General features: G+C 41.4%; 1 protein-coding gene across 1 annotated transcript in view; it reads left to right on the top strand.

The window, feature by feature from the left end:
* The first annotated feature begins 1,061 nt into the window (after positions 1-1,061).
* zdhhc17 (zinc finger DHHC-type palmitoyltransferase 17) overlaps positions 1,062-26,999 on the top strand; it is a 27,832-nt gene continuing 1,894 nt past the window's right edge. Inside the window, exons 1-15 of the mRNA XM_053508899.1 lie at positions 1,062-1,140; positions 8,919-9,022; positions 9,112-9,234; positions 9,330-9,407; positions 14,153-14,297; positions 16,456-16,520; positions 16,601-16,763; positions 16,859-16,984; positions 17,080-17,222; positions 17,376-17,478; positions 25,489-25,611; positions 25,697-25,759; positions 25,839-25,932; positions 26,046-26,129; positions 26,224-26,381. Of these exons, the coding sequence (XP_053364874.1) occupies positions 1,078-1,140; positions 8,919-9,022; positions 9,112-9,234; positions 9,330-9,407; positions 14,153-14,297; positions 16,456-16,520; positions 16,601-16,763; positions 16,859-16,984; positions 17,080-17,222; positions 17,376-17,478; positions 25,489-25,611; positions 25,697-25,759; positions 25,839-25,932; positions 26,046-26,129; positions 26,224-26,381 (1,635 nt within the window). The 5' untranslated portion in view covers positions 1,062-1,077. The remainder of the gene's footprint in view (positions 1,141-8,918; positions 9,023-9,111; positions 9,235-9,329; positions 9,408-14,152; positions 14,298-16,455; positions 16,521-16,600; positions 16,764-16,858; positions 16,985-17,079; positions 17,223-17,375; positions 17,479-25,488; positions 25,612-25,696; positions 25,760-25,838; positions 25,933-26,045; positions 26,130-26,223; positions 26,382-26,999) is intronic.

Raw genomic sequence — 26,999 nt, 5'->3', positions numbered from 1 at the left:
CTACAGTATACCACACTACACTACACCCCACTACAGTATACCACACTACACCAAACTACACTACACTACAGTGTACTACACTACACCACACTATACTACACTACACCACACTACAGTGTAATACACTACACTACACTATACCACACTACAGTGTACTACACTATACTACACCAAACTACACTACAGTGTACTACACTATACCCCACTACACTACAGTATACCACACTACACTAGTGTACAACACTACACTACAGTATACCACACTACACTACACTAGTGTACCACACCCCACTACACTACACCCCACTACACTACAGTATACCACACTACACTACACTAGTGTACAACACTACCCTACAGTATACCACACTACACTACACTAGTGTACCACACCCCACTACACTACAGTATACCACACTACACTACACCCCACTACACTACACTATACCACACTACACTACACTACAGTATACCACACTACACTACAGTATACCACACTACACTACACTAGTGTACAACACTACACTACAGTATACCACACTACACTACACTACACTAGTGTACCACACCCCACTACACTACAGTATACCACACTACACTACACTACACTACAGTATACCACACTACACTACACTAGTGTACAACACTACACTACAGTATACCACACTACACTACACTAGTGTACAACACTACACTACAGTATACCACACTACACTACACTAGTGTACCACACCCCACTACACTACAGTATACCACACTACACTACACTACACCACACTACAGTATACCACACTACACTAGTGTACTACACTACACTACACCCCACTACACTGCACTACAGTATACTACAGTGTATTAGTGTTATATAAACTACAGCATGAGGTTTCCCTACACTCTTTTTTCTATATAATTGTAGTTAATAATAGGTAAAAACACATGTTTGATGAATAGAAACACATTCCTGACATTAATACTCAGCTGATGATTGATTATTGAAACGCTTATGTAATGAGAGTATGAAAGATGGCGATGACGTAATGCGGGTACCCGTGATGCTTAGCGCGGGTGAGCAGTAAGATGGCGGACGCTATGGCTGAGTATGAGAGAGATGCTGGATGTGTTCCTGTTCTTCACCCGGAGGTAACGCGCGCGCTGTGTCTGGAAACCCGCTCCACACACACACACACACACACACACACGCGGGCGCGCGGAGCAGTGTCCTGGTGTAGAACATCATGTACATTAATACAGGCTGCAGTAAGCGGGAGGGGGCTAGCAGGGAGCTAACCGTGCTAATGCTAACCGTGCTAACCCTAACACAGCTTCCCACTGCGGAATTAGCATTAGCATGTGGAGGAGAGCCGACTGTACACTCATTCTCATTCTCTCAGGAGTGTGTGAGTGTGTGTCCCTCTTTCTGCGTGCTTGTGTGTGTGTGTGTGTGTGTGGAGAGAGTTAGCGCTTATTTACATTTGTTTTGTAGCCCTGTGCACGGCTAGCGTTAGCATCCCATATAAGGAGTTAGAAGGCATCCGGATGCTGCACAGACATGATGCTGTGTGTGTGTGTGTGTGTGTGTTAGAGGTATAATGTTAGTGTGTGAGTGAGCTTCGCTTTATCAGATGATGGGGATGCTAATAACAATGCTAACAGGAGCTGTGTGTGTGTTATTTGAGTTGGAACCACACACTGTACAATACTACACACAGAGTAAACACATTGTACAGTGTGTGTGTGTGTGTGTGTGTGTGTGTGCGCTGATACACACAGTGATGAGTCTGGGTTCAGGAGACAGAGTGTAAGCGTTCATCATAACACCATCAGATCATACACACCCGCGTGTGAGTCCCACAGCTCAACGTCAGCGCACTCCCAGTGTCCTGATACACACCTCCAAACCCAGCTGGAGATGTCCAGAACGTCCTGAATGAGGCAGACACTGTGTACCATTGGGTAGGTTTGGTCCTGGAGTGTGACCAGCTCCATCACCTTTTAGGGATACGGACACCAGGTCCTGGAGGTTCCCTTTTTGGGCAGTAAGGCCATGACCCCTCTGTGACAGGACAACAGGAAAAAAGGAATAAATCGAATACCTTAGGTCATTAATAAATGCAAGAATGTCAGATTAAATGTTAAAGTTAATGAGCATCCAAGGAACAGGAGAGGACGTGATAGCACAGGAGGGATGCGTTCAGTGACGTGTGTGTGTGTGTGTGTGTGTGTGTGAGAGAGAGTGGGGCCTTTACCGGTGAACGACAGATGAACAGTTTAAGGAAATGTCTCGTTTTTTAAACACACTCCTGTCACACACTCCTGTGCTCTTGTACCAGGCAGATTTAGGAGCAGGAGGTTAAAGATCACTGCTTTTATTTATTTATTTATTTATTTATTAATTCTGGGGGACGGTCACCCCCATTGACTGTCTGGATAAAAATAAGTCACAAAATAAGCGGGTGTACGGGTGAGCATTTTATTTGTCGTTGTTCTCAGTGTATAACTTCATACTTAGTTTAGTTTATTTATATAGCACATTTAAAAAAACAACCATGGTTGACCAAGCCAAAAGATAGTCACACACAATCACTACATTAAAATGGTCACAATGTCTCAATATCTCAACTTGATGAACTCCTCATGTGTTCAGCTGTTAAACACCCCACCATATACAATGCAAACAAACATAAACACACACCTTCGGCTGTGTTAAGGTCTGATGTGTGAAACCCCAGTGTGAACACCAAGTTACCCAGGTCTAGTGGATCAGTTTCTGCTTTAGTCTGAGAACAGGAGAACCGTGAACTCGCCCTGAAACACCAGATTGTTTGTGCGGTAAGTGCCGGCTCTGCCTCGAGGCGTTTTCAAATTAGGGCCTCTGGATGGTTTTTGAGAACACTCTACCTCAAAGTCCATGGGTGATCTCATGTACAGTACAGTACGGCGCCAATTCAATTTCAGTTTTATTTATATAGCGCTTTTAACAATAATCATTCTCTCAAAGCAGCTTTACAAAAATTTAAAGAAAATTTAAAAAAGAAAATTTATGTAAGTGTGTATGTGTGCGAAAAATGTGACTAGGTAATAATGAGATTGTCTCTGACGTTCAAGCCAAGGGTGAAGGTGACAGTGGCAAGGAAAAACTCCCTGAGATGGCAATATGAAGAAACCTTGAGAGGAACCAGACTCAATCAGGGAACCCATCCTCATCTGGGTGATAACAGATAGAGATGATATAACGTCATGTGTGTTATGCATCTGAAAGTTTTTTGAATTAACATGAAGTCCAGTTTAGCATAGGGACGAGTCAGTAGGTGCAGAGGGCAGATGGGATCTGGATCACTGGGAGCTCAGGAGCAGGATATGTAGCTCCAACCATAATAAGGCAGAATCCAGCTGGAGCTGGTCCTTCTCTGGATGCCTCAGGATCCTCATAGGGTTGGCCTTTGTCTACTGAAGCTGGTACAATCTCCAGATGCCTCGGGATGGGTAGAAAAGTGCAGAACAGATGGAGAGAATTAGCGTAGTTGCCATTCAGGATAGATGTACTGGAGTATGAAGTTATGGGATGAGTTACGCGTATGCCAGATTAAAGAGATGCGTCTTGAGTCTACTTTTAAACTGGGAAACTGTGTCTGAGCCCCGAACACTGTCTGGAAGGCTATTCCAAAGCTTTGGAGCTAAATATGAAAAAGCCCTGCCCCCTTTTGTAGAGTTTGATATTCTGGGAATTACCAGAAGTCCGGAGTTTTGTGATCTTAAGGAGCGTGGTGGATTATAGCGTATCAGAGGACTGGTTAGGTATGTGGGAGCTAAACCATTTAAAGCCTTGTATGTAAGTAATACTATTTTGTAATTAATTCTAAACTGAACAGGTAGCCAGTGCAGGGATGATAATATTGGGGTTATATGATCATATTTTCTGGATCTGGTGAGAACCCTGGCGGTTTAAACTAACTGTAGCTTGTTTACTGAGGATGCAGGACAACCACCTAGTAATGCATTACAATAGTCCAGTCTGGAGGTCATGAATGCATGAACTAGCTTTTCTGCATCAGATACGGATAAGATGCTCCTAAGTTTGGCAGTATTTCTAAGATGGAAAAAGGCTGTTTTTGTGATATTGGAGATATGATTTTCAATGGACAAGTTACTGTCTAATATTACGCCCAGGTCAGTACATCCTTCTAAACACAGGCTGAATTGTAAAAGCTGTTGTGTGCTGGTTTTTGGGCCAATAAGTAATATCTCTGTCTTGTCTGAATTTAGTAAAATAAATTATTGGTCATCCAATTTTTTATATTCTGGACACACTCGGTTAGTCTACACGTATTTCGTCTGGTTTTAATAAGAGATATAACTGGGTTTCATCAGCATAACAATGGAAATCCCATGTCTTTTTATGATATTACCTAAGGGAAGCATGTATATGGAGAACAGCAGAGGTCCTAAAACTGACCCTTGTGGGACCCCATATTTCACTGGCATTACACCCAACAGTTCTCCATTTAGATCTACAAAATAGTATTGATCAGACGGGTATGATCTAGGCCTGTAGCTATCGAATATTTTAATAATCGAGTATTTTAACAAAAATTTAATCGAGTAATTGGATAAAATGTACTTTTGTTTAATTAAACAGCAATGTAAAATAGATAAAAGAAACAACAATTGGTTTTCTTATTAGAATTTTTTTTTTAATGCATATAGCATTTTATCAAAAATAAACATTGTCATTATTTACAATACAGGGAATACCTTTGACACCTATCTCACCTATGCGGTTTGACTCGTGGTGAGATGCAGTGTTAGGCACCGTGAGTCGCCGCGATTGCCCGCCGATGTTCTGCAAAGAAATAAAATGTTTAAACATGTTTTTAGGCGGCTTAAACATGTTTAATTTTTCGCGCGGGTGGACGGAAACAGAATGACAGCACCAAAACTCGCTCTGAATCTTGATGAATCGTACTTCTGGCGCCCGCTTAAAACCTCGTAGGTGAGATTGGTGTATTAAAGTTAACTAAAATGAATTAAGTGCATTACAGAGCCATACATTCCTATTTTAAAGCCTTTTTTCAGATGCAAAAACTGAAGAAAAAAAGGTATATTAGATGATTAAGTATCAAAAAAACTAAGATAAACATTAAAAAGAATAATTATACAAACACTAAGTTGTGCAACTTAAGTTTCAGAACTAAAAGTTTTAAAATCTACAGCTTGGGCATTACATAAGCTTTGACTAACAATTTCTGTCGTTTTCTCTTGCTGGTTTCTTTATCTCTTGGCTCGCTGATATTTTACAGCCCGCAACAGTGCGCTCCCTCAAATCAATACACAGCTAACTGTTTGCGTCTCCTTCCGCTTTTTGGGTGACGTAAGCGCTTCTTCTTTGTCTGTGTTTACTGGTGGCTTACATCCGAAAGCGCACTTTGTCAAAAGCGCGCTGTCAACAAGTAATTGCGCAAAAACATAATGCAGGCTTTTAAAATTAATTAAAAGAGGCTTCGAGGCAGAATAGGTACAATCTTTCGAGGTACAATCATTTTTTGTAATCGAATTACTCGAGGAATCGTTTCAGCCCTAGTGTGATCTAAAGCAATTTCATTCCTGTCCCTGAATACCTATGTGGTTATTATGAGGATATTGTTTTCCTGCTAGAATGTGTATGTTTGAGCTGATACTACATTTTCTAATATTTTTGATATAAACAGAAGGTTTGAAATCGGTCTGTAATTTATTTTATTCGGGTCTAAATGAGTTTTTTTAAGAAGAGGCTTAATAACTGCCAAGAATTAATAATGTTTAGAAGTGGCTCTCCAACTGTAAGCATCACTTCTTTTAAAAATCTGGTTGGGATTGGGTCTAACAAGCACGTTGTTGATTTAGCTGAGGTGATAAGTTTATAAAGCTCTTCCTGTCCTATACCTGTAAAGCACTGAAAATCTAAATGTGAAGCTTTAGACTGAACTGGATCGTGAGATACTATTAGAGGTTGAACCTCCATTATTTTCTTCCTGATACTATTGTTTTTTTTTGTTTTATTGGAGAAGTCCATAAAGTCTTCACTTCTAAACTGTGATGTGATATGCTCTCTGTGAACATCCTAGGTTTTGTTAGGCGAGCCACTGTACTAAATAAGAACCTGGGATTGTTTTGGTTTCTTGCTATCAGTTGGCTAAGATGCTCGGTCCTAGCAGTTTTTAGAGCCTATCTATAGCTGCACATACTGTCTTTATACACAATTCAAAAAACTTCTAATTTAGTTTTTCTCCATGTTCGCTCGAGGTTACGGTTTGCTCTCTTTAGGGCGCGAGTATGACTATTGTACCAAGGAGCAAGTGTTTTATCTCTAACTTTTTTTTGGAAGCAACAGTGTCTAATGTTCTGGTAAAAATAGTGCCCATGCTGCTAGTCACTTCATCTAGATCGTCTGCATTTAGGGGTCTAATAAGAATTTGGGACAGATCCGGCAGATTACTTGTGAATCTGTTTTTAGTAGTCAAATTCATATTTCTAACAAATCAATTACGTGGGGAGACACAGCTAATCTGTTCTACGGGTAGAGTATATATCAGGAGGTGATAATCTGTGATATCAATTTGAGGTAAAATCTCTATATTAGAGACATCTATACCATGGGATATAATTAAATCTAGCGTATGATTACAGCGGTGAGTTGATCCATTTATATTTTGTTTAACCAATCAGATACGGGAGACGTACCTGAGAACAGGAAAAAAATCAAACACTGTAAAATATCACACAGCCGTTTATCCACAATAATCTCCTTTGAACAGTTGATATTGAGATGTATATCTGCTACTTCTGCTCTGTAAAGCTTCATAACGGCTCTAATCTGAGGTGCTGGTTGTTAATTGGTGATTTCTGAGGCTGGTGACTCTAAATGAACTTTTCCTCTGCAGCAGAGGTAGGTTTTGGTCTTGCTTTTTTGGAAAGGTTTTCATGAGGTTTCATCATGGAGCTTGATGGGTTTTGAAAGGAACTGTTCCAGAACAGCTGACCTTAATGTCTTAAAATAAAATCAATTCCATAATTCCATGTGTGTTGTTTCATAGGTTTAAAATCTTTTGTGTTGTAGAATGTAGAGAATAAATCATTAAACACATCACACTGTCAGCTTGAGGCAAAACACTGATGACTTCAGGGTACATCAGCTTTTAAACATCCCCTCTCACAGTGCTCTCACAGAGTTAATGGCTCTAATGTGAAGTTTTATTATACCTTTAGGCAGAAACATTACAAAGAGCTTTGTTTAAGATGATTTAAGGATCAGACTGAATCAATCAGACATCAATCATTACTGTGTAATCTCAGGGTTGGGCCTTAATTCATGATTTACAGAACACAATAGGGTGCTAATCCTGTCACATCATCCATCCACTGTGTGTGTGTGAGGGAGAGTCGACAGGTCCGGTCTCGCTGGTTAATATTCACTTCCTGTAGTAACGCTTACAGTTCAGAAGAGTGAGAGAGTGGATTTTAAAAATACCCGCACTGCCACAGGAGCATGTGACTAGGGTAATAACGCCGACCTGCTTGTAACTCCAGTGTTGTTCCGGTACAACCCTGGCATTAAGAAGAAGTAATGCAGTCTCAGTAGCCCCAGTGCTGCAAACACCTCTAATTCATCTTACTCATGTAGATATGGAATAAAGCACCAGGTCCTGAGGTCATCGGGTCTGGGTGTGGACATCGACAGGGATGAGAGTTCACAGAGCTGTATTAAAATAAAAAAAAAAAAACAGCTAAATCACAACCTAGCTGAAGGTGTAGTTTTTTGTTGTGGGTAACTCTGCAAACATTTAACCGGATCCCCAGTCACTGGATCCCTTGGGGAGCTTGGCCCCGCTCTGACAGTCCTCTGTCATACAGTGCCACAGAGCATCTCAAAACCTGATGAGCAGTTTAAGAAAACTTCACTTTTCTTTCCCATATGGCTCATTCCATGTAACAGTACAGCCATTTGGGCAGAAAGAAAGGAGTTAGGTTTGTACTAAATACAGTGTGACTACAGTGACGGATCTCGTCTCAATGTAGCTCAGGGAGAGTGCGGAAGATCTGAACTCTGGAAAGTATATCACACGGAGGGAGGGTTGTTGACTTCGGCCCTGATTATTTACAGCACCAGTTAAAAGTTTGGACATAAGTTCTGTCGGGACACTACAGGTAGTCCCCGACTTACGAACGAGTTTCACCCCAGGAGCATGTTCATAAGTCAGATTTGTTCTTACATCTGACAAACAGAAACTTGTATGCCTTTTACACAAATGTACTGTATAATGTAAAGCACACCAATTAATTTACTTTACCAATCCAATTAAAAAATGCTTTATTTTTTCCTGCGCGCGCACACACAATGAACCAGACTTTAGACATTTTATACACTCAAACACTAAAGATATATTGTAAATATACTGTTAGTATTGGTATCTGGTGCACTGCAGTGTCTATTTTTGTACAATACACATGAGCTTCTGTGATTTGTTCACATTTCCAAATGTTTGTAGAACTGCAGTCCATTCGTATCCGCGGAAATTCATAAATCAAATGTTTGTGTGGGATTTACTGGATTTTCTCTACATTCTAGTACAATACTGTTTTTTTTTTTTTAACTATAAAATAACATATGTATTAGATAATAAACACCAACCGTTATTATAAGACATGAAGGTTAGCTGTTCTGGAACAGTTTGTAAACCCCATCAAGCTCCATGATAAAACTGTCTCTCATGAAGACCTTCCCAGGAGAACAAGACCAAAACTGAGCTCTGCTGCAGAGAAGAAGTTCATTTGGAGTCACCAGCCTCAGAAATCACCAATTAACAACCAGCACCTCAGATTAGAGCATAAGGGGTATGTATACTTTACTTACTCTCTCCCTGTGACCCCGCCCCCACCCCCAGGAGCTGAAGCCTCAGAGTCATTATAATCACGGTTACAGTGAGAGCGTCAGCCGCAAGAACCACGTGGACGACTACAGCACCTGGGACATCGTTAAAGCCACACAGTGAGTGTAACACAAACACACACACAAAGTGTCTGAAATAGGTGTTTCTGAGGTACAAATTTTACATCTCTACGTGTGTGCATGTGTAGGTACGGTATATTCGAGCGGTGTCGTGAGCTGGTAGAAGCAGGGTACGATGTCCGTCAGCCTGATAAGGAGAACGTCACGCTCTTACACTGGGCTGCAATCAACAACCGCATCGACCTGGTCAAGTATGTCATACACACTGTCCTGCACATTGTGTGTGTGTGTGTGTGTGTGTGTGTATATGTGTGTGTGTGTGTAATCCTGTATGCTGTGTGAACAGGTACTACATATCCAAGGGGGCGATTGTGGACCAGCTGGGAGGAGATCTAAACTCCACACCGCTACACTGGGCGACCAGGTGATGGATCTCTCTCTCTCTCTCTCTCTCTCTCTCTCTCTCTTTCTCTCAACTGTCTTATTTTACGAAATGTTTTATTACCCCAGTGGGTATCTCCGACCATAGCATGGTGCAGTGCACAGTCAGTAGGAAAAACCTAAAACCTAAGAGTGCCTACTGGCATTTTAACACTGTACTTTTAGAAGATGGCAATTTTATTGAGTCTTTTACTTATTTATGGACCAGTCTTAAATCACAAAAAGCTGATTTTTGCTCTCTACAGCAATGGTGGGACTTAGCTAAAGCACAAACAAAAGTTTTCTGTCAACAGTACACTCTCAATGTCACAAAAGACATTGTTAGATCAATGAGAGCTCTAGAGACCGAAATAGTGGAACTCCAGGGTTTGGAGACCACAGGAGATCGAGGAAATATTGAAACCCTCAAAAACAAAAAAGCCGTAATGAACGACCTGCTGGGCACTGCAGCACAGGGGGCGCTGGTCCGCTCACGTTTTAAACATGCTACGGAAATGGATGCTCCTTCCAAGTTCTTTTTTGGTCTGGAACAAAAAAATGGACAGAAAAGAATCATACATGCTGTGCGATCAGAATCAGGGGATCTCGTATCAGAGCCCACTGAAATTCGCAAGCAGACAAACAGCTTCTACTCAAAGCTGTATAGTAGTGAGTGGTCAGAAGCACATGCAATGGAGGAGACCTTTTTAAAAAATCTGCCCAAATTGTCAGAACAATCGGCCACAGACATGGCAACAGAACTGATGCTGGCAGAGATTCAGGAGGCTCTCCAAGGTCTGAAGAACGGGCGGGCGCCAGGTATAGACGGTCTCCCTGTAGAGTTCTACAAAACTTTTTGGTCAGTAATAGGACATGATGTAGTAGAGGTATTGCAGGACAGCGTGAAAGGAGGAAAGCTCCCGGTGAGCTGCAGGAGGGCTGTCCTGACCTTACTGCCAAAAAAGGGAGACCTGACGCACCTGGGAAACTGGCGCCCGGTATCACTGCTGTGCACTGACTACAAACTACTCTCAAAAGCATTAGCCTCAAGACTGACAAAGGTACTGGAGCAGATCATTCATCACGACCAGACGTACTGCGTGCCTGGTAGGTCTATCTTTGATAACATACATTTAATTTGCGATATTTTGGATGTCTCTAGACTTTTGGATTTAAAGACTGGTCTTATTTTGCTGGACCAGGAAAAGGCTTTTGACCGGGTTGAACACGAATATTTGTGGAAGGTGCTGGAAAGCTTTGGGTTCAACCCAGGTTTCACAGCCATGATCAAAACATTGTATAGTGACATTAGGGCTGACTTCTAATAGTCGGGGATTCGACGATTCGTGGACGTCTGATTCGACTATGAACCTCATAGTCGAATAGTAGGAAAGTGTTATGTAACCAATGAGAAGCAGCACACTACAGGCCTGTAACGTCCGGACCGCATTTGTTAGCATTTACGGATTTATTGCCTCACAATGGCTTCTAAAAAATCATCAAAAGTGTGGGAGTATTTCGAGAAGGTTAAAGATGACCCAAAGAAAGTTAAGTGCAAGTTGTGTCAGCAGCTTCTTTCATATCACACGACGACAACCAACATGGCTTATTATTTGAAACGGTTACACCCGCAGTTTCATGACGACAGCTCAGGCAGCACGTCTGCATCAGCGGCGGCCCCGAGGTTAACGCAAAAAAAAATTGATTTGAGACCACCACATTCAGAGAAGAGAAAAAAGGAAATTACTGAAAAGATTGCGGAGTTTGTGGCACTTGATATGAAGCCCGTGCGCATTGTTGAGGGTGAGGGATTTAAAGAACTCTTGCGCACACTTGAGCCAGGCTACACCGTCCCTACAAGAGCTACAGTGATGGATGTCGTGCACACAAAATATCTATCGATACGGTCAGATATTTACATGGCTATACAGGACTGTGAAGCTGTCAGTTTCACAACTGATATCTGGACCTCACTTCAGATGGAGGCTTATCTCACAGTCACGTCACATTTCATCACCGGAGACTGGCGACTGGAGAGTTTCGTTTTAGAAACAAAAAAAATTTAGGACAGTCACACAGCTGATCACATTGCACGAGAACTGACGGAGATCATTTGTGAGTGGGACATTCCAAGTAGCAAGATCGTTTCTGTGGTTCATGATAACGCAGCAAACATGGTTGCGTGCACCAACCAGTTGGTCCAGCAGCCTCGCTGGGGAAAGATGAAAGGAGTGCGCTGCGCGGGCCACACATTACAACTCTGCATAAACAGCGCTGTAAAGCAGGACCCCATCTGGCTTTAAATGAATAAAAGGTATTTGTTACACACCATGTTTTTCTTTTAGTTTTTTTTTCAACTCTTTTGTTTGAAATGGAAAAAATCTAGCTGCTATCTAAAAAAAAAAAAAAAAAGGTTCGACTATCAGTCGACTACGGCAAAATCAAACGAATCAGATTCGACTATGAAAATCCTTAGTCGAAAACAGCCCTAAGTGACATTGAGAGTGTACTGAAGGTTAATGGTGGTTTATGTGTTCCTTTTAAAGTACATAGATGCATTAGACCGGGCTGCTCTCTATCAGGCATGCTATATTCCTTGGCAATCGAACCTCTTTTATGCAAACTGAGAGATCAGCTTTCTGGTTTTAATATACCTCATTTTAATATTTTAACCTGTCTTTCAGCTTATGCCGACGATCTAGCTGTAATGGTGAACACACAGACAGATGTGACTTTTTTAACTGACGTTTTAAAAGATTTTAAGATTTTATCATCAGCTAAAATCAACTGGAACAAAAGCGAAGCCATTTTAGTAGGAGAATGGGGAGGCGAGCAGCCCACACTACCAGGGGGTTTAATGTGGAAAAAGAGCGGTTTTAAATACTTGGGTGTCTACCTGGGTAGTGCTGAGTTTTTAAACAAAAACTGGGAGGGTATTGTTGAAGGCATAAAAGGCAGACTGAGCAGATGGAAGTGGTTGGTCCCAAAAATGTCATCAACAACCTAGCAGCATCGTCTCTGTGGCATAAACTGGCATGTTTGGACCCTCCACCAAACCTGCTAGCAAGCATACAGGCCCTACTTGTAGACGACTTCTGGGACAAACTGCACTGGATTCCACAAAGCCTGCTTCACCTGCCTAAAGAGGAAGGAGGTCAGGGCCTGGTGCAGCTAGCCAGCAGAACTGCAGCCTTCCGTCTGCAGTTCATCCAGAGACTCCTTACTGGAGCCAGTGACGAAGGATGGAAAGCAGCAGCCTTCACACTCCTACGCACAGTGGGAGGATTTGGACTGGACAGATCTCTGTTTTTAATGGACCCCACAGCACTGGACACGACTGGATTACCAGTTTTTTATCAAAGACTTTTTAAAATTTGCACCTTTTTTAAAAAAAACAAGTAAAAGGAAACAGAACCTTACACTGGCTGCTGGAGGAGCCCCTAGTTTATGGAGGACATCCAGACATCTCTAACGAAACCACCCCAGCACTATCCAAGACCCTGGTCTCCGCAGGGATCGTGACACTCCGGCAGCTGGTAAACATCACTGGAACAGACCTGTCTCGAGCAGAGGACTTGGCAGCACACATGGGACTCCGGTCTCAACGAGTCGCCAACCAACTCCTGCATCGATGGAGAACCACCCTAACGTCGGAGGAACGAGTTCAGCTGATGGAATATACAAAAAACGAGACCAGCTCTACAGAAGAGGAACCCTTTCCACAGCTGACCATAACTCCAGACCTAGAGGGATACGGCGGCCCCCTCCTGGAGCACAAGGGTGAGGACGAGATGAACTTTGAGCCAGTGTCTGGTAAGGTTCTGTACAAAGCTTGTGTGAAGGTTTTAAACAAGAAAAAACTGAATGGGAGGGTGGACACCCCATGGCGCACTGAACTGGGTTTTAATAATGATATTAAACCAGAGTGGAGAGCACTGTATAAACCACCATTAACCAAAAAGTTTGCTGATCTCAATGGAGGATTTTACATGGAATTGTCTCTGTGAACTTTTATCTCTATTTTAAATCCAGAAATAACACAAGAATGCCCCTTTTGTTCACAGAGAGAAACTGTTTTTCATGCTTTTATACATTGTTCCAGATTGTCGCCCTTGTTTAACCTTTTAAAATGCATTTTTTTTACCACTGCATGTAGATTTTAATCACCAGTTTTTTATTCTTGGTTTTAAATATGTCCGGAGAAAGAGTTTCAAATGCCAGCTTATTAATTTTACCATTGGTCAAGTCAAAATGGCAATATACATAAGCAGAAAAAATAAGTTGGCACAAAGCACAGACTGTGACCCCCAAAAGATCTTCTCCAGACTTATTAAATCGAGAATTTTAATTGATTTCAATTTCTACAAGAACATGAAGGACATAGACATGTTTAAAACAATATGGTGTTGTGGAGAGACCCTGTGTTCAGTAGAAGATAATGAACTACTCTTTACACCAAACTTAAACTGAAAAAAAAAACAACAACAAAAAAACACAATAACTATGTATGTTTAAAAGAATAAGTACAATGTCTAAAAAATGTCTTATTTATTTATTTATTTATTTACTCATTTTTAATCAATCTATCCTCATTCTATTTTTATACAACAAAATTTGTAAAATAAAGGATCGTAAAAGTCTCTCTCACACACACACACACACAGAGCCTGGTGCAGCTCAGTGTTCTCTGGTATTATATAATGTATTTATGAGTTATATAATGTTTCTGTGTGACCCCTCGGTCTTTAGGCAGGGTCATCTCTCTATGGTGGTACAGCTAATGAAACTGGGGGCGGATCCATCTCTGATTGATGGCGAGGGCTGCACCTGTGTCCACCTGGCAGCTCAGTTTGGCCACACCTCCATTGTTGCTTATCTCATTGCTAAAGGACAGGTAATACACACACACACACATACACACACATACACACACACACACACACACACACAGAAGCCTTGGATCTTCAGTCTTTAATTCCCATCATTCTGCTTTACTGATGCTGCACTACCACATGAGGGCGTGTGTGTGAGTGAGTATTAGGTCTCAGTCTTACACAACTCCTCGATGCTCAGGAGGATACACTTTCTAGTAGAGAGGGAGAGGGCAAATCATTGATAAGGATGTTTTTATAAATGTGTTTTGATCATACGACCATTTATCATAGTATTCTCCATAGTATTCACAGATTGTAAAATGTAGTAGGAATTAAGGGTACAGGCCTCTGCTGGCTCAGATCCTATTTGACCGATCGTTATCAGTATGTAGACTTAAACGGTGATTATTCCTCATGTTCTCTAGTGGAGTTGGTGTTCCACAGGGTTTAGTTTTAGGCCCACTCCTTTTTTTCTCTTTACATGCTTCCTCTGGACGACATAATTTGTAGGCATGGTATTAGTTTTCATTGTTATGCTGACGACACACAGGTATATATCTCAGCAAAACCAGAAGAAAAAAAAAACAGCTTACTAAAGTTGAGCAATGCGTAAAGGATATAAGAGATTGGATGTTAATTAACTTCCTTCTGCTTAATTCTGATTTAACAGAATTTCTAGTCATAGGACCGCATACAGCTAGAAGTAAGATTTTAGATCACACTGTAACTTTAGATGGCCTTTCTGTTCCATCAAGTGCAACAGTAAAAGACCTCCGTGTGATTATAGGTTCCAGCCTTTCATTTGAAGCTCATGTAGATAATGTTACCAGGATAGCATTCTTTCACCTCAGAAATATTGCCAGGATAAGAAATACATTGTCACTAATCTAGGTTGGACTATTGTAATGCCTTACTGTCTGGTTGTTCAGCTAGGTGCATAAACAAGCTACAGCTAGTCCAGAATGCATCAGCGAGAGTCCTCACTAGAGCCAGAAGATACGAGCACATCACCCCTATCTTATCTTCACTTCATGAAGTGAAGCTCCCTGTGAAATTTCGGATTAATTTTAAAATACTACTCTTGACGTATAAAGCATTAAATGGTCTCGCGCCGCAGTACCTGAGTGAACTGCTAGTGTCTTACGATCCGCCACGCCTACTTCGATCAAAGGATGCAGGCTGCTTGTCAGTATCGCGTATTATGAAAACTACAGCTGGGGGCGGAGCTTTTTCTTACAAAGCCCCAAAGTTATGGAATAGTCTTCCAAATAGTGTTCGGGACTCAGACACAGTCTCAGTGTTTAAGTCCAAGCAGATCTGGGGGACTCATGGACGTAGAGTATTATGGTGAACTGGTATGTTTAGATGCTGTCCTCCTCACTCTCATTGATCACTCAGGTTTGTTGACGGTGAGGTGATTGGTCACTTTACATCTCAGGGAGCCCTCATGTCTGTGTTTCCTTCTGTCTCCTCCCTTTTAGTTATGATGTCATAGTATTGTGTCACTCTTTGACTCTCCCTGTCTCTCTGTCGAGCTACACATGTCTCTCATAAGCTGCCAGTGATCCAGTCCCCCCTCTGTCCTCTGGACCTGTCTGACTCGTCCTGGTGTCCCTCTCCTGTTTGGAGATCTGGTCGCATTGACGCCCCGTGTGGTTCTGTATGGGATGCGTGTGGTGACTGGGGACGGTTCCACTTAACCATGAAGACGGTCCTGTCCTCGGCTGCTGCAGACAGCTGTTCTCTCAGGACTCGTGACTGCAGTCGCTCAGTAGTTCAGGATGGGATGTTCCTACAGTCTAACGAACTGGGCTCCATATGAACTTCTCCTGTAAGACTGAACTTCCAGCTTCCTAACACACAGTATGAGTGCAGATCAATCCCTGCTATCTGTTGAGTCTGGTTCCTCCAAAGGTTTCTTCCTATTACCATCTCGGGGAGTTTTTCCCTCAGCACTGTCGTCCTCGGCTTGTTCATCAGGGACGATTTGATAATTCTGATTCACGCACATTCACATTTTATACAAACTTAAATAATTCTTTTGATTGTATTAAGCTGCTTTGCGACGATGACAATTGTTAAAACCACTATCAAATAAAATTGAATTGAATGTCAGCAGTAAATAAATATTAAACAATAATTCAACATGTATGTGCTTACTGTCTTGTCTCTCTGCAGGATGTCGATATGATGGATCAGAACGGAATGACTCCCCTGATGTGGGCGGCGTATCGCACACACAGGTAATGTGATGGTGGGTGTGGGTGTGTGTGTTTCCTTTATGCTGATTTTGACCCGTGCTCTCGATGGTGTCTCTCCTCAGTGTGGACCCGACGCGTTTGTTGTTGACGTTTAATGTTTCTGTGAATCTGGGTGATAAGTACCATAAGAACACTGCGCTGCACTGGGCCGTTCTCGCAGGAAACACTACTGTAATCAGCCTGCTTTTGGAAGCTAACGCTAACGTCGACGCGCAGAACATAAAGGTATGAGCACGCGTAACCTGGTGTAGCACTGGCCTGGGGTCAGTGTGGGGGTGTAGATTTCATATACACTATGTCTGTGTGTGTGTCTGTGTTAGGGAGAAACAGCGCTGGACTTGGCCAAGCAAAGGAAGAATGTGTGGATGATAAATCACCTACAGGAGGCGAGACAGGCAAAGGGCTACGACGCTCCCTCGTACCTCAAACGCCTGAAAATGGACAAGGTGAACTTTAACACACCTCCTGTTTATTAGTGCACAGCTCTCTGTACAGAGTGTGACAAATAAGAACTAAGACTGTTAGCTGTGTGCGTGTGTAGGAATTTCGTCAGAAGCTGATGCTGTTCACGCCATTCGTGGTGATATGGTTGGTGGGGTTTATCGCTGATCTCGATGTCGACTCGTGGCTCATTAAGGGACTGATGTATGCCGCAGTTTGGATCATCGTGCAGTTTCTGTCCAAGTACGACACACACACGTTTATTGACTGTTGGTGCACTGTATGCACCACTTATTTTATTACTGAGATTCTTTCATTAACGTTTATCATAATGTTGCAGCTGTTCCTGTTTTATAACATTTCTCCATCTGTCTGTCTGTCTTTCTGTCTGTGCAGGTCTTTTTTTGATCACTCCATGCACAGTACTCTTCCTCTAGGTATTTATTTGGCCACAAAGTTCTGGATGTATATCACTTGGTTCTACTGGTTCTGGAATGATATCCTTCACATGCTGTAGTCATTTTTAGCGTTAATCTCCCACAGTCTCACTCACAATGAAATCACTTTAAACACTTGGCCGATAATCATGTAACTGTTACAAATGGAAGTCTCTTTGACTGACCGCTCATATAAACACAATATTATTTTGCTACACAACCTGCTGTCACCAGTCTGGGAATATTACAGAGTCTCTGTAAAAGGCATCATATTTGCAGTATGCCGTTTTTCTAAAGTAAAACCCTATAGGGGAAAACTTCAACACCACACACCATATTCGCTGGTTAAGAACGCAGTGTGAATAATCTGAGTGTGAGAAGTTATCCTCAAAGGCAGCAACTAACCCCACTAAGAGACTCTGCTGTACAGACATCTAGACGAAGTTCACTCCACCACTTCGGTGCCAGAACAGAAAAGAGTCTGGGTGAATGTCTTCCTTGATCTTTGAGAGACAGTGGGACGAGGCAAGCAGTCCTGGACGGTCAAAAGGGAACTTGGTGCGGTGCGGGGTGTGATGAGAGCAGAGAGGTAAGTGGGTGCTGGGAAGGTTTTGGCTTTGTAGGCAAGCATCAGGGATTTGAATTTGATGCAGCAGCTAAAAGGGGGGCCTGGGATGGTTGGTCAGCTGCAGAGGACGAATGGTGGACAGAGGCAGACCTGCCAGGAATAAGGTTCAGTAGTCCAGTCTCGAAATACCAAGGGACTGAATAAGCACCTGAGTAGCCTGTAAAGAAACAAATGAGCGGATTCTTCTTATCTTGTAAAAAAGAAATTGACAAGAGTGAATATGGTTAGCGATGTGTGTGGAAAATGACAGATGATCAGAGTTACCCCAAGATTGTGTTTACTGCCTGAAGGAGTGATCTGATTGTTGTTCAGGAAGATCATTAGATCTTGACCGGGGGATGCTCATCAATTGAAAACTGCATTCCTGCTTTTAGAGCCTTCCATGATAAACAAAAAAAAAAAAGAACTTTATCTTTAGTAATATAGTTACTAAAGATCTTAGTAATATAGAGCCGTATAACCAACTTTTTTTAATGGAAGAACTACAACAAGCCATCAAAAAATCCCATGACACAGCCATTGGACCAGATTGATATTTAATATATCAATCAACAATATTTTTTATTGATTTTAAACAGGGATATAAAAGGGTAAACATGTAATGTTTCAATATGGGTTTTTTAACCCCCTTATAAACCCTATAGCACCCACCCCTCCCTGACTCCAAGCCAGTTTTACATGCATAAGAAAGGCTAGACGCCAGGCATCTAAAGAAAAACAAACAAAAAAAAAAGAATATGGAGCTGGAAGTTTTTTGGTTCTACATGCAAAAAAAGGGAAAAGAAAACAAACAGACAAAACAAATAAATAAGAAGGGAATCAAACTATAAATGTATATGAAAAAAAGCGAAGGAAGCGCCCCCCACACCTGTTGAAATTTCAAGTCTGAATAACGGATTCAGTAATGCATCTTCTCCAAGGACAGACAGAACATAATATCTCTGAGCCACTGGGCAACCGTAAACTGTAACAAGGAGTGGCGGGCACATAAGGAGGTAGAGTTGACAAATTTAAGAATTGAATTCCAAGTATCATCTGACAGTGACAAATTTAAATCTTTCTCCCAAGCAGTTTTAATTTTACACAGAGGGCTGTAACTCGAACCCATCAATCCACCATAAATAGTGGATATTAGGCCTTGACACAGCAGGGACAAACAGAGGAGATGATCTAGAATGTTTGCATCAGGAGCCTCAGGGAAATTTGGTATTAAAGAGCCAATGAAGTGTCTTACTCGAAGGTATCTGAAAAAATGAGAATTGGGTAGGTTAAACCTTTCAGAAAGCTGTTCAAATGATGCAAACCTATGGTCAACAAACAGATCTTTGCAAAGCTTGATGCCCTTATTGTACCATTCCTGAAACACTGAATCATGTAAAGAAGGTTGGAAGAGATGGTTAGAGACATTAGGACTGGACAGAGAGAAGCCCAGAAGACCACTGTGCTTCCTGAACTGAGCCCACACTCTCAGGGTATGCCTAATAATTGAGTTATTAATTGATTTTATTGAGGGAATGGGGAGTGCAGATCCAAGGAGAGCAGGGACAAAGAGGTTTTTGACAGACTTTATCTCCATTTCCACCCAGGCAGGCCCTTTTAGGCTGGTTATGAAAATATGATGACAGATCGAATGTTTGCTGCCCAGTAGTAAAAACGAAGATTAGGCAGAGCCATGTCACCGTCTCTCTTAGATCTTTGAAGTAAGGACTTATTCAATTGTGGATGTTTACCTTTCCAAAAGTAAGAAGATATAATTGAATCTAAAGCACCAAAGTAAGATTTGGGAATAAAAACAGGTACAGACTGGAAAAGATATAAACATTTGGAAAGAATACTCATTTTAATGGCATTAATGCGTCCCACCAGGGACATGGACAGTGGTGACCACCTCTAGAAAAGGCCTACGACACAACATGGAAACAAGGAATTTTAAATAATTTGAATCAAATGAGATTTGAAGGTTTGCCTATTTTTATTCAAAGTTTCAGATTTATTTTTTTTTGAGTGAAAATAGAAATAAATTATTAGAACTGCTTAAACAAGAACTTTGAGTACCTCAAGGAAGTATTTTATCTGTAACTTTTTTTTATCCAGTTTTTTTTCCCTAAATCCAGTGTGGATTCAGGAAAGGACGAAGTGCTACAGACCACCTGGTTTGCCTCGAAAGCTATATTTGTGATGCCTTAATTAGAAAAGAACATTCTGCGGCAGTATTTTTCGATCTAGAAAAGACCTACGACACAACATGGAAACAAGGAATTTAAAATAATTTGAATCAAATGAGATTTAGAAGTTTGCCTATTTTTATTCAAAGTTTCAGATTTAAATTTTTTTGAGTCAAAATAGAAAAGAATTATCAGAACTGCTTAAACAAGAACTTTGAGTACCTCAAGGAAGTATTTTATCTGTAACTTTAAGATTAATAGTATTTTAAAAAAACATTGGCTCTGATGTTCTTTGTAGGCTATTTTCAATTCAATTCAATTTTATTTGTATAGCGCTTTTAGCAATTTTCATTGCCGCAAAGCAGCTTTACATAGTCAAAAGAATTATTTAAGTTTGTATGAAATGTGAATTTGTATGAATCAAAATGGTCAGTTTGTCCCTGGTGAGCAAGCCGAGGGCGACAGTGGCAAGGAAAAACTCCCTGAGATGGTAATAGGAAGAAACCTTGAGAGGAACCAGACTCAACAGGGAACCCATCCTCATTTGGGTGAAACAGAAAGCAGTAAATGATCTGCATTTATACAGTGTGTAGGGTGGGAGGCAGTTCAGCTATAATAGCTGATGTTAATTGATGTTAATATGGAGTCCAGGTAGTTATTGAAGACCCAGGTAGACTTGTAAGAAGTTCCAGTCATGAACTATCGAACTGTCAAGTCCCCAGAGAAACAGTTGCCAACACCAGTCAAGGCCAGAACCATTTTCTAGGTAGAGAGAATCATTCCCAGACACCAGACGCATCTCAGAGAGACACACGGGGCATCCATGTGACGAGATCTTCAGCCAGAAGCGGGGCACCAGGATGGGTCAGACAGGTCCGGAGGGCAGAGGGAGTCTGGATCACTGGCAGCCCAGGAACGACATGTGTAGCTCGACAGAGAGAGAGAGAAAGAGTAAAAGGGGGGGACAGGAGGAGAGAGGAAAAAGAAAGAGGTTGGGAAAGAGAAGAAGAAGAGAGATGGCAGTTAGGTACGGTCACAGTCACACAATGTATAATGTGAATGTATATTAACTGTAGAGTGCAAGCAGAGACTCCGGCAGGACTAACTATGACAGCATAACAAAAAAGGGAGAGCCAGAAGGAAACACAAACATGAGGGCTTCCTGACATGTAAAGCAAACAATCACCTCACCGTCAGCAAACCTGAGTGATCAATGAGAGTGGGGAAGACAGCATCCAAACATACCAGTTCACCATAATACTCTACGTCCATGAGTCCCCCAGATCTGCTCCTTTACCTATGGCAACTCTATTTATAAAAATGCTTGGCTAAATAAATAGGTTTTTAGCCTGGACTTAAACACTGAGACTGTGTCTGAGTCCCGAACACTATTTGGAAGACTATTTCATAACTTTGGGGCTTTGTAAGAAAAAGCTCTGCCCCCAGCTGTATTTTTCATAATACGCGGTACTGACAAGCAGCCTGCATCTTTTGATCGAAGTAGGCGTGGCGGATCGTAAGACACTAGCAGTTCGCTCAGGTACTGCGGCACGAGACCATTTAATGCTTTATATGTCAAGAGTAGTATTTTAAAATCAATGCGAAATTTCACAGGGAGCCAATGGAGTGAAGATAAGATAGGGGTGATGTGCTCATATCTTCTGGTTCTGGTGAGGACTCTCGCTGCTGCATTCTGGACTAGCTGAAGCTTATTTATGCATCTAGCTGAACAACCAGACAGTAAGGCATTACAATAGTCCAACCTAGAGGTGATAAAAGCATGAACTAGTTTTTCTGCGTCGTTTAGTGACAATAAATTTCTTATTCTGGCAATATTTCTGAGGTGAAAGAATGCTATCCTGGTAATATTATCTACATGTGCTTCAAATGAAAGGCAGGAATCAATAATCACACCAAGGTCTTTCACTGTTGCATTTGATGGAACAGAAAGGCCATCTAAAGTTACGGTGTGATCTAAAATTTTACTCCTAGCTGTATGCGGTCCTATGACTAGAACTTCTGTCTTATCCGGATTTAGCAGAAGGAAGTTAATTAGCATCCAAAAGGGTTAGGCTATATGTAGATGATATCTGCATTTGCTACAGAAGCAAGAATATAATAACCATTGAGTGGAAAATCCAACAGAAAATAAACAAAATACATTCTTAATCAATGCAGAATGGCTTCAAGTTCTCGCAAACAAAAACCGTCCGCATGCATTTTTGTCAGCTTCGGTCACTACATAATGAACCAGAGTTGTTTATAAATGGAACCCCATTAAAGTTGTTAGATAGACTAAATTTCTTTGTTACCCTTGACAGCAAACTATACTCAGCAAAAAAAGAAACGCCCCTTTTTCAGGACTATGTCAACAATAATGTTGTAAAAATCCAAATAACTTTACAGATCTTTATTGTAAATGGTTTAAACAATGTTTTCCATGCATGTTTAATTAACCATAATCAATTAATTAACATGCACCTGTGGAATGGTCGTTAAGACCTTAACAGCTTACAGAAAGTAGGCATTTAAGGTGGAAGACCACGTGCAACAACACCTATCGGTACATCCGAATATCACACCTGCGTGACGGGTACAGGATGGCCACAACAACTGCCCGAGTCACACCAGGAACACACAATCCCTCCATCAGTGCTCAGACTGTCCGCAATAGGCAGTCCATGAGGAGGAGATGCACTGCAGTACTTCAAGCAGCTGGTGGCCACACCAGATACTAACTGGTACTTTTGATTTTGAGCCTCCCTTCATTCAGGGACACATTGTGAAACATTTTTAGTTGATGTCTTATGGTGCTGACTCTTTTAGTGTTCATACAAATATTTACACATTAAGTGTACTGAAAGTAAAAACAGTTGAAAGTCAGAGGACGTTTCTTTTTTTGCTGAGTATATCTTTTATTCCACACATTAAACTGCTTAAAAATAAATGTTTTAAAGCCATGAATATTTTAAATGTTTTATCCAAAATTAAAAGGAGAGCAGACAGTTCATCTCTGATAAATTTTTATAGAACTTTTATTTGATCAAAACTGGATTATGGAAGTATAATTTATGGCTCAGCCAGGAAATCATATATACGCCCTCTGGACACTGTACTTCACCAAAACATACGACTGGCATTAGGAGCCTACAGAACATCACAATCCAAAGTCTGTATGTCGAAGCTAATGAAACCCTCCTTGACAAACAGACGATTACAATTGGCACTACATTATACAATTAAACTGAGAACAAATAAGGAAAATCAGCATACCGAGCAGCCTTCACAAATCAACATTCAATAATCTATAAAAAGAAACCAAACTTTATCCGCCCCCTTGGTTTGCGTATCAAAACACATTTAGAGAACCTGAAAGTTGACTTGAACATCTAGAATAGACACATTTTTGCAGAATTTCTCCATGGAATCTCAAAAAGCCCAACATCTACCTGGATCTAGGAAAAAACAGGAGTCTAAAACCCATCCAAACGAATATTACCAACAATTTCTAAACATAAGAGGAAAATTACCACAGCATACCCGAGTCTACACTGATGGATCAAAATCAGGAAATAAAGTGCCAGCAGCCTTTGCAACGAATCTACTACAGCAAGGCTTATGCATCCCACACCAAAGTTCAGTTGTTACTGCAGAAGCAAATGCTCTGCTTATGGCTTTGAAATTCATTGAAACCACATCATGAAAGGATTACCTAATAATAACAGTCTCAAAATCATGTCTCCAAGCATTAGAAAATATAGAACAGATCACCCAGTAATAGTGAAAATCGTAACCCATGTTATCATTCTTAGAAGCCAATAATTGTAACATAGTTTTCTGTTGGATACCTGGGCACTTAGGGCCCCCAGGTAATGAGAAATCAAACAAAACTGAAGCTTTATCCAAAAAAACATTCAAATGCTTTTTACCCTTCAAAGATTTAAAACCAATTTTAAATGAATACATCAAAAATAAATGGCAATCAGAATGGGATTACTATTACTAAACTACAGTATATGGAATAAATCCTGATGTTGGATCAAGACATACATTTCCTTTTAAAAATCTTTGGGATCTAATGACTTATCTAGTTTTTAAAATTGAATAACAAAAATGACTCTCGCCATTAATATAGCCATAGAAGCTGGAATGGTGTTAAAAAAGGAAGAGAGAAAGATGACCGGGGGATAAATCACCAGGGATGAACAGGGATTGAGTTTCAGCTGATGAGCCATCCTCCAGGATGAAATGTCTGCCGTGTGAAAACCTGAGTGTCTGAGGAAAGAAAGGAGAGAATGAGTTGTGCATCATCTGCATAACAATGGTATGAATATCCATGCAATGCTATGACCTTACCAAGAGACCGGGTATAGAGGGAGAACAGAAGAGGACCCAATACTGAGCCCTGTGGGACAACAGTAGAGAGTCTGCGTGGGGCAGATGTGAGTCCCCTCCATGTCACCTAATATGACCTATCTTCTAGGGAAAGAGCAAACCATTGCCATGCTGTTCCACAAATTCCAAGGCTTGTAAAATTAAATAATAGAATCTTGTGCTTCACTGTTTTAAACGCAGCGGACAGGTCCAGGAGGATGAAGGCAGATAATGGTTTAGCTGATGAAGCAGCATAGAGCTTCTCAGTGATTGACATAGTGCTTCTCAGAGGCTGGGCTCTGTGGAATGTGCCACTTTGAATCTGGATGGTTCAGGATCATTGAGGGTTTTTTTTTTTTTGCGATAGAGAGAGACATTTGGTTATAAACAGTTCTTTTAAAAGTTTTTGAGAGAAAAGAGAGAAGTGATAGATGGCAATAGTTGCTGAATTCGGCTGGATTCAGGCAGGATTACTTGAGAATGGGAATATCCTTGCCTTCTTAAATACTTCTTACTAATGAGATCATGACTGGCTCGCTGAACTGGTTTTAGTTTTTGTATGATTTTTCTGAAATAAAATGAAATATGATGCATACGCTGCCTTATAATAAATGAAATTGTTACGTTGCAATTATTTTTTACAGGTATGAATAGTTAATAAATAATTAATGCTACATAATAATTAGAATACTTTAAATGGCGGATCCTAATAACTTACACACACACACTTGACTTGTGATCAGCGATCGATATCTGACGATTATGATGATTTCTGTGATCGGCCCCAAAAGCCATGATGGGAGAACCCCTGGTGTGTGTGTGTAGAACAGAAGTGACATGTCAGGGAATTTCTTTAAACGTTTGAATCATCTAGGTGACGTCACATTCCTTAACTCCGCCCACATCTTCCCTTCATCTCCATCCACCTGCCCTTCCTGCTCAACAGTCTCGCACTCTTCTACAACTTTGGCAAATCCTGGAAATCTGATCCAGGCATTATTAAAGCCACAGAGGAGCAGAAGAAGAAGGTACTTCTCTCTCACTCACACACACAAACAAACAAAGACATGATGCATTGTTGTGTCTTTAATTAACTTAATTGTGTGTGTTTAGACTATAGTGGAACTGGCTGAAACGGGCAGCCTGGATCTCAGTATATTCTGCAGCACATGCTTAGTGAGTACCGTTTCTCTCACACACACGTTTACACACTTGTCTCGGGCCCTTCAATAACATTGTGCGTGTGTGTGTGTAGATACGGAAGCCCATCAGGTCCAAACACTGTGCAGTGTGTAACCGCTGCATTGCTAAGTTTGATCACCATTGCCCCTGGGTGGGGAACTGTGTGGGTGAGTGACACACTGACCTTTGACCTGTAATCAGGCTACACTTCATATATTTGACTCTTGACCTTTGAACCCCTTAACTCACCACTTTGTTGTGGATGTCCTCTGTCACACAGGAAGTGGAAATCACCGCTACTTTATGGGCTACCTTTTCTTCCTGCTGTGTATGATCTGCTGGATGATATATGGCTGCATCGCCTGTGAGTATCTCACTTACTCACTTACACACACGCACACACACACACACACACACAGAGTGGAATGTGATTGCTGGTACTTGTTGTTATTCCTTAGACTGGAGGCTGCACTGCTCCAGCAGCTACAGCACAGATGGATTGTGGGTATTTATCACTCAGATCTCCTCCTGTTCTCCCTGGATGTTCTGGATGTTCCTCAACAGTGTGTTCCACTTCATGTGGGTCTCTGTACTCATCATGTGTCAGCTTTATCAGGTCAGAGTTTGTAGTGTGTGTGTGTGTGTGTGTGTGTGTGTGTGTGTGTGTGTGTGTATGAGAGAGAGAGAGATCTACTGACTAGTGGGAAATCTGGAAAATTCACCAAAGCATCTGTGCTCCGTGCCTTCTTCAGATCGGTGGTACAGAGCCTCCTCTACACAAGGACACAGCACTGGTGTACTTTGATTGTGCAGAGAGAAACCCCTCCCTGTAGACAACATGTGGGCAAAACACACGAAATACACAGTCAGGGTACAGTTCACTGAACTCACACATAATGGCTGTGTACACACTGGCCAAATGATTTTATATAACCATGACCATGATGTCACCGTGGCCCGGTGTCAGCGGGGAGCATGTGGACTCGGGTGCCATCGGCTGTGTCTGTTTTAGTGGCACCTTGTCCTGTTCCTAAAACACTAACCATAACCCTTCTACAAACTATTTGCTCTGTGCTAAAATCTGTTAAAGTAGGTCTCAGTTTTAAGTCCTAAGGGATTTTGGGCCTGTTAATTGCCCCATGCGGGTTAGGGTTACCCCGATAGAACACCTTTGGGATGAATTAGGGCGGAGACTGAGAGCCAGGCCTTCTCGCCCAGAATGGTCAAAAATTCC

This window comes from Clarias gariepinus, chromosome 12, assembly GCF_024256425.1.
Source record: "Clarias gariepinus isolate MV-2021 ecotype Netherlands chromosome 12, CGAR_prim_01v2, whole genome shotgun sequence".
In the NCBI taxonomy this organism is placed as follows: domain Eukaryota; kingdom Metazoa; phylum Chordata; class Actinopteri; order Siluriformes; family Clariidae; genus Clarias; species Clarias gariepinus.
This window is presented reverse-complemented; position numbering and strand designations above follow the sequence as displayed.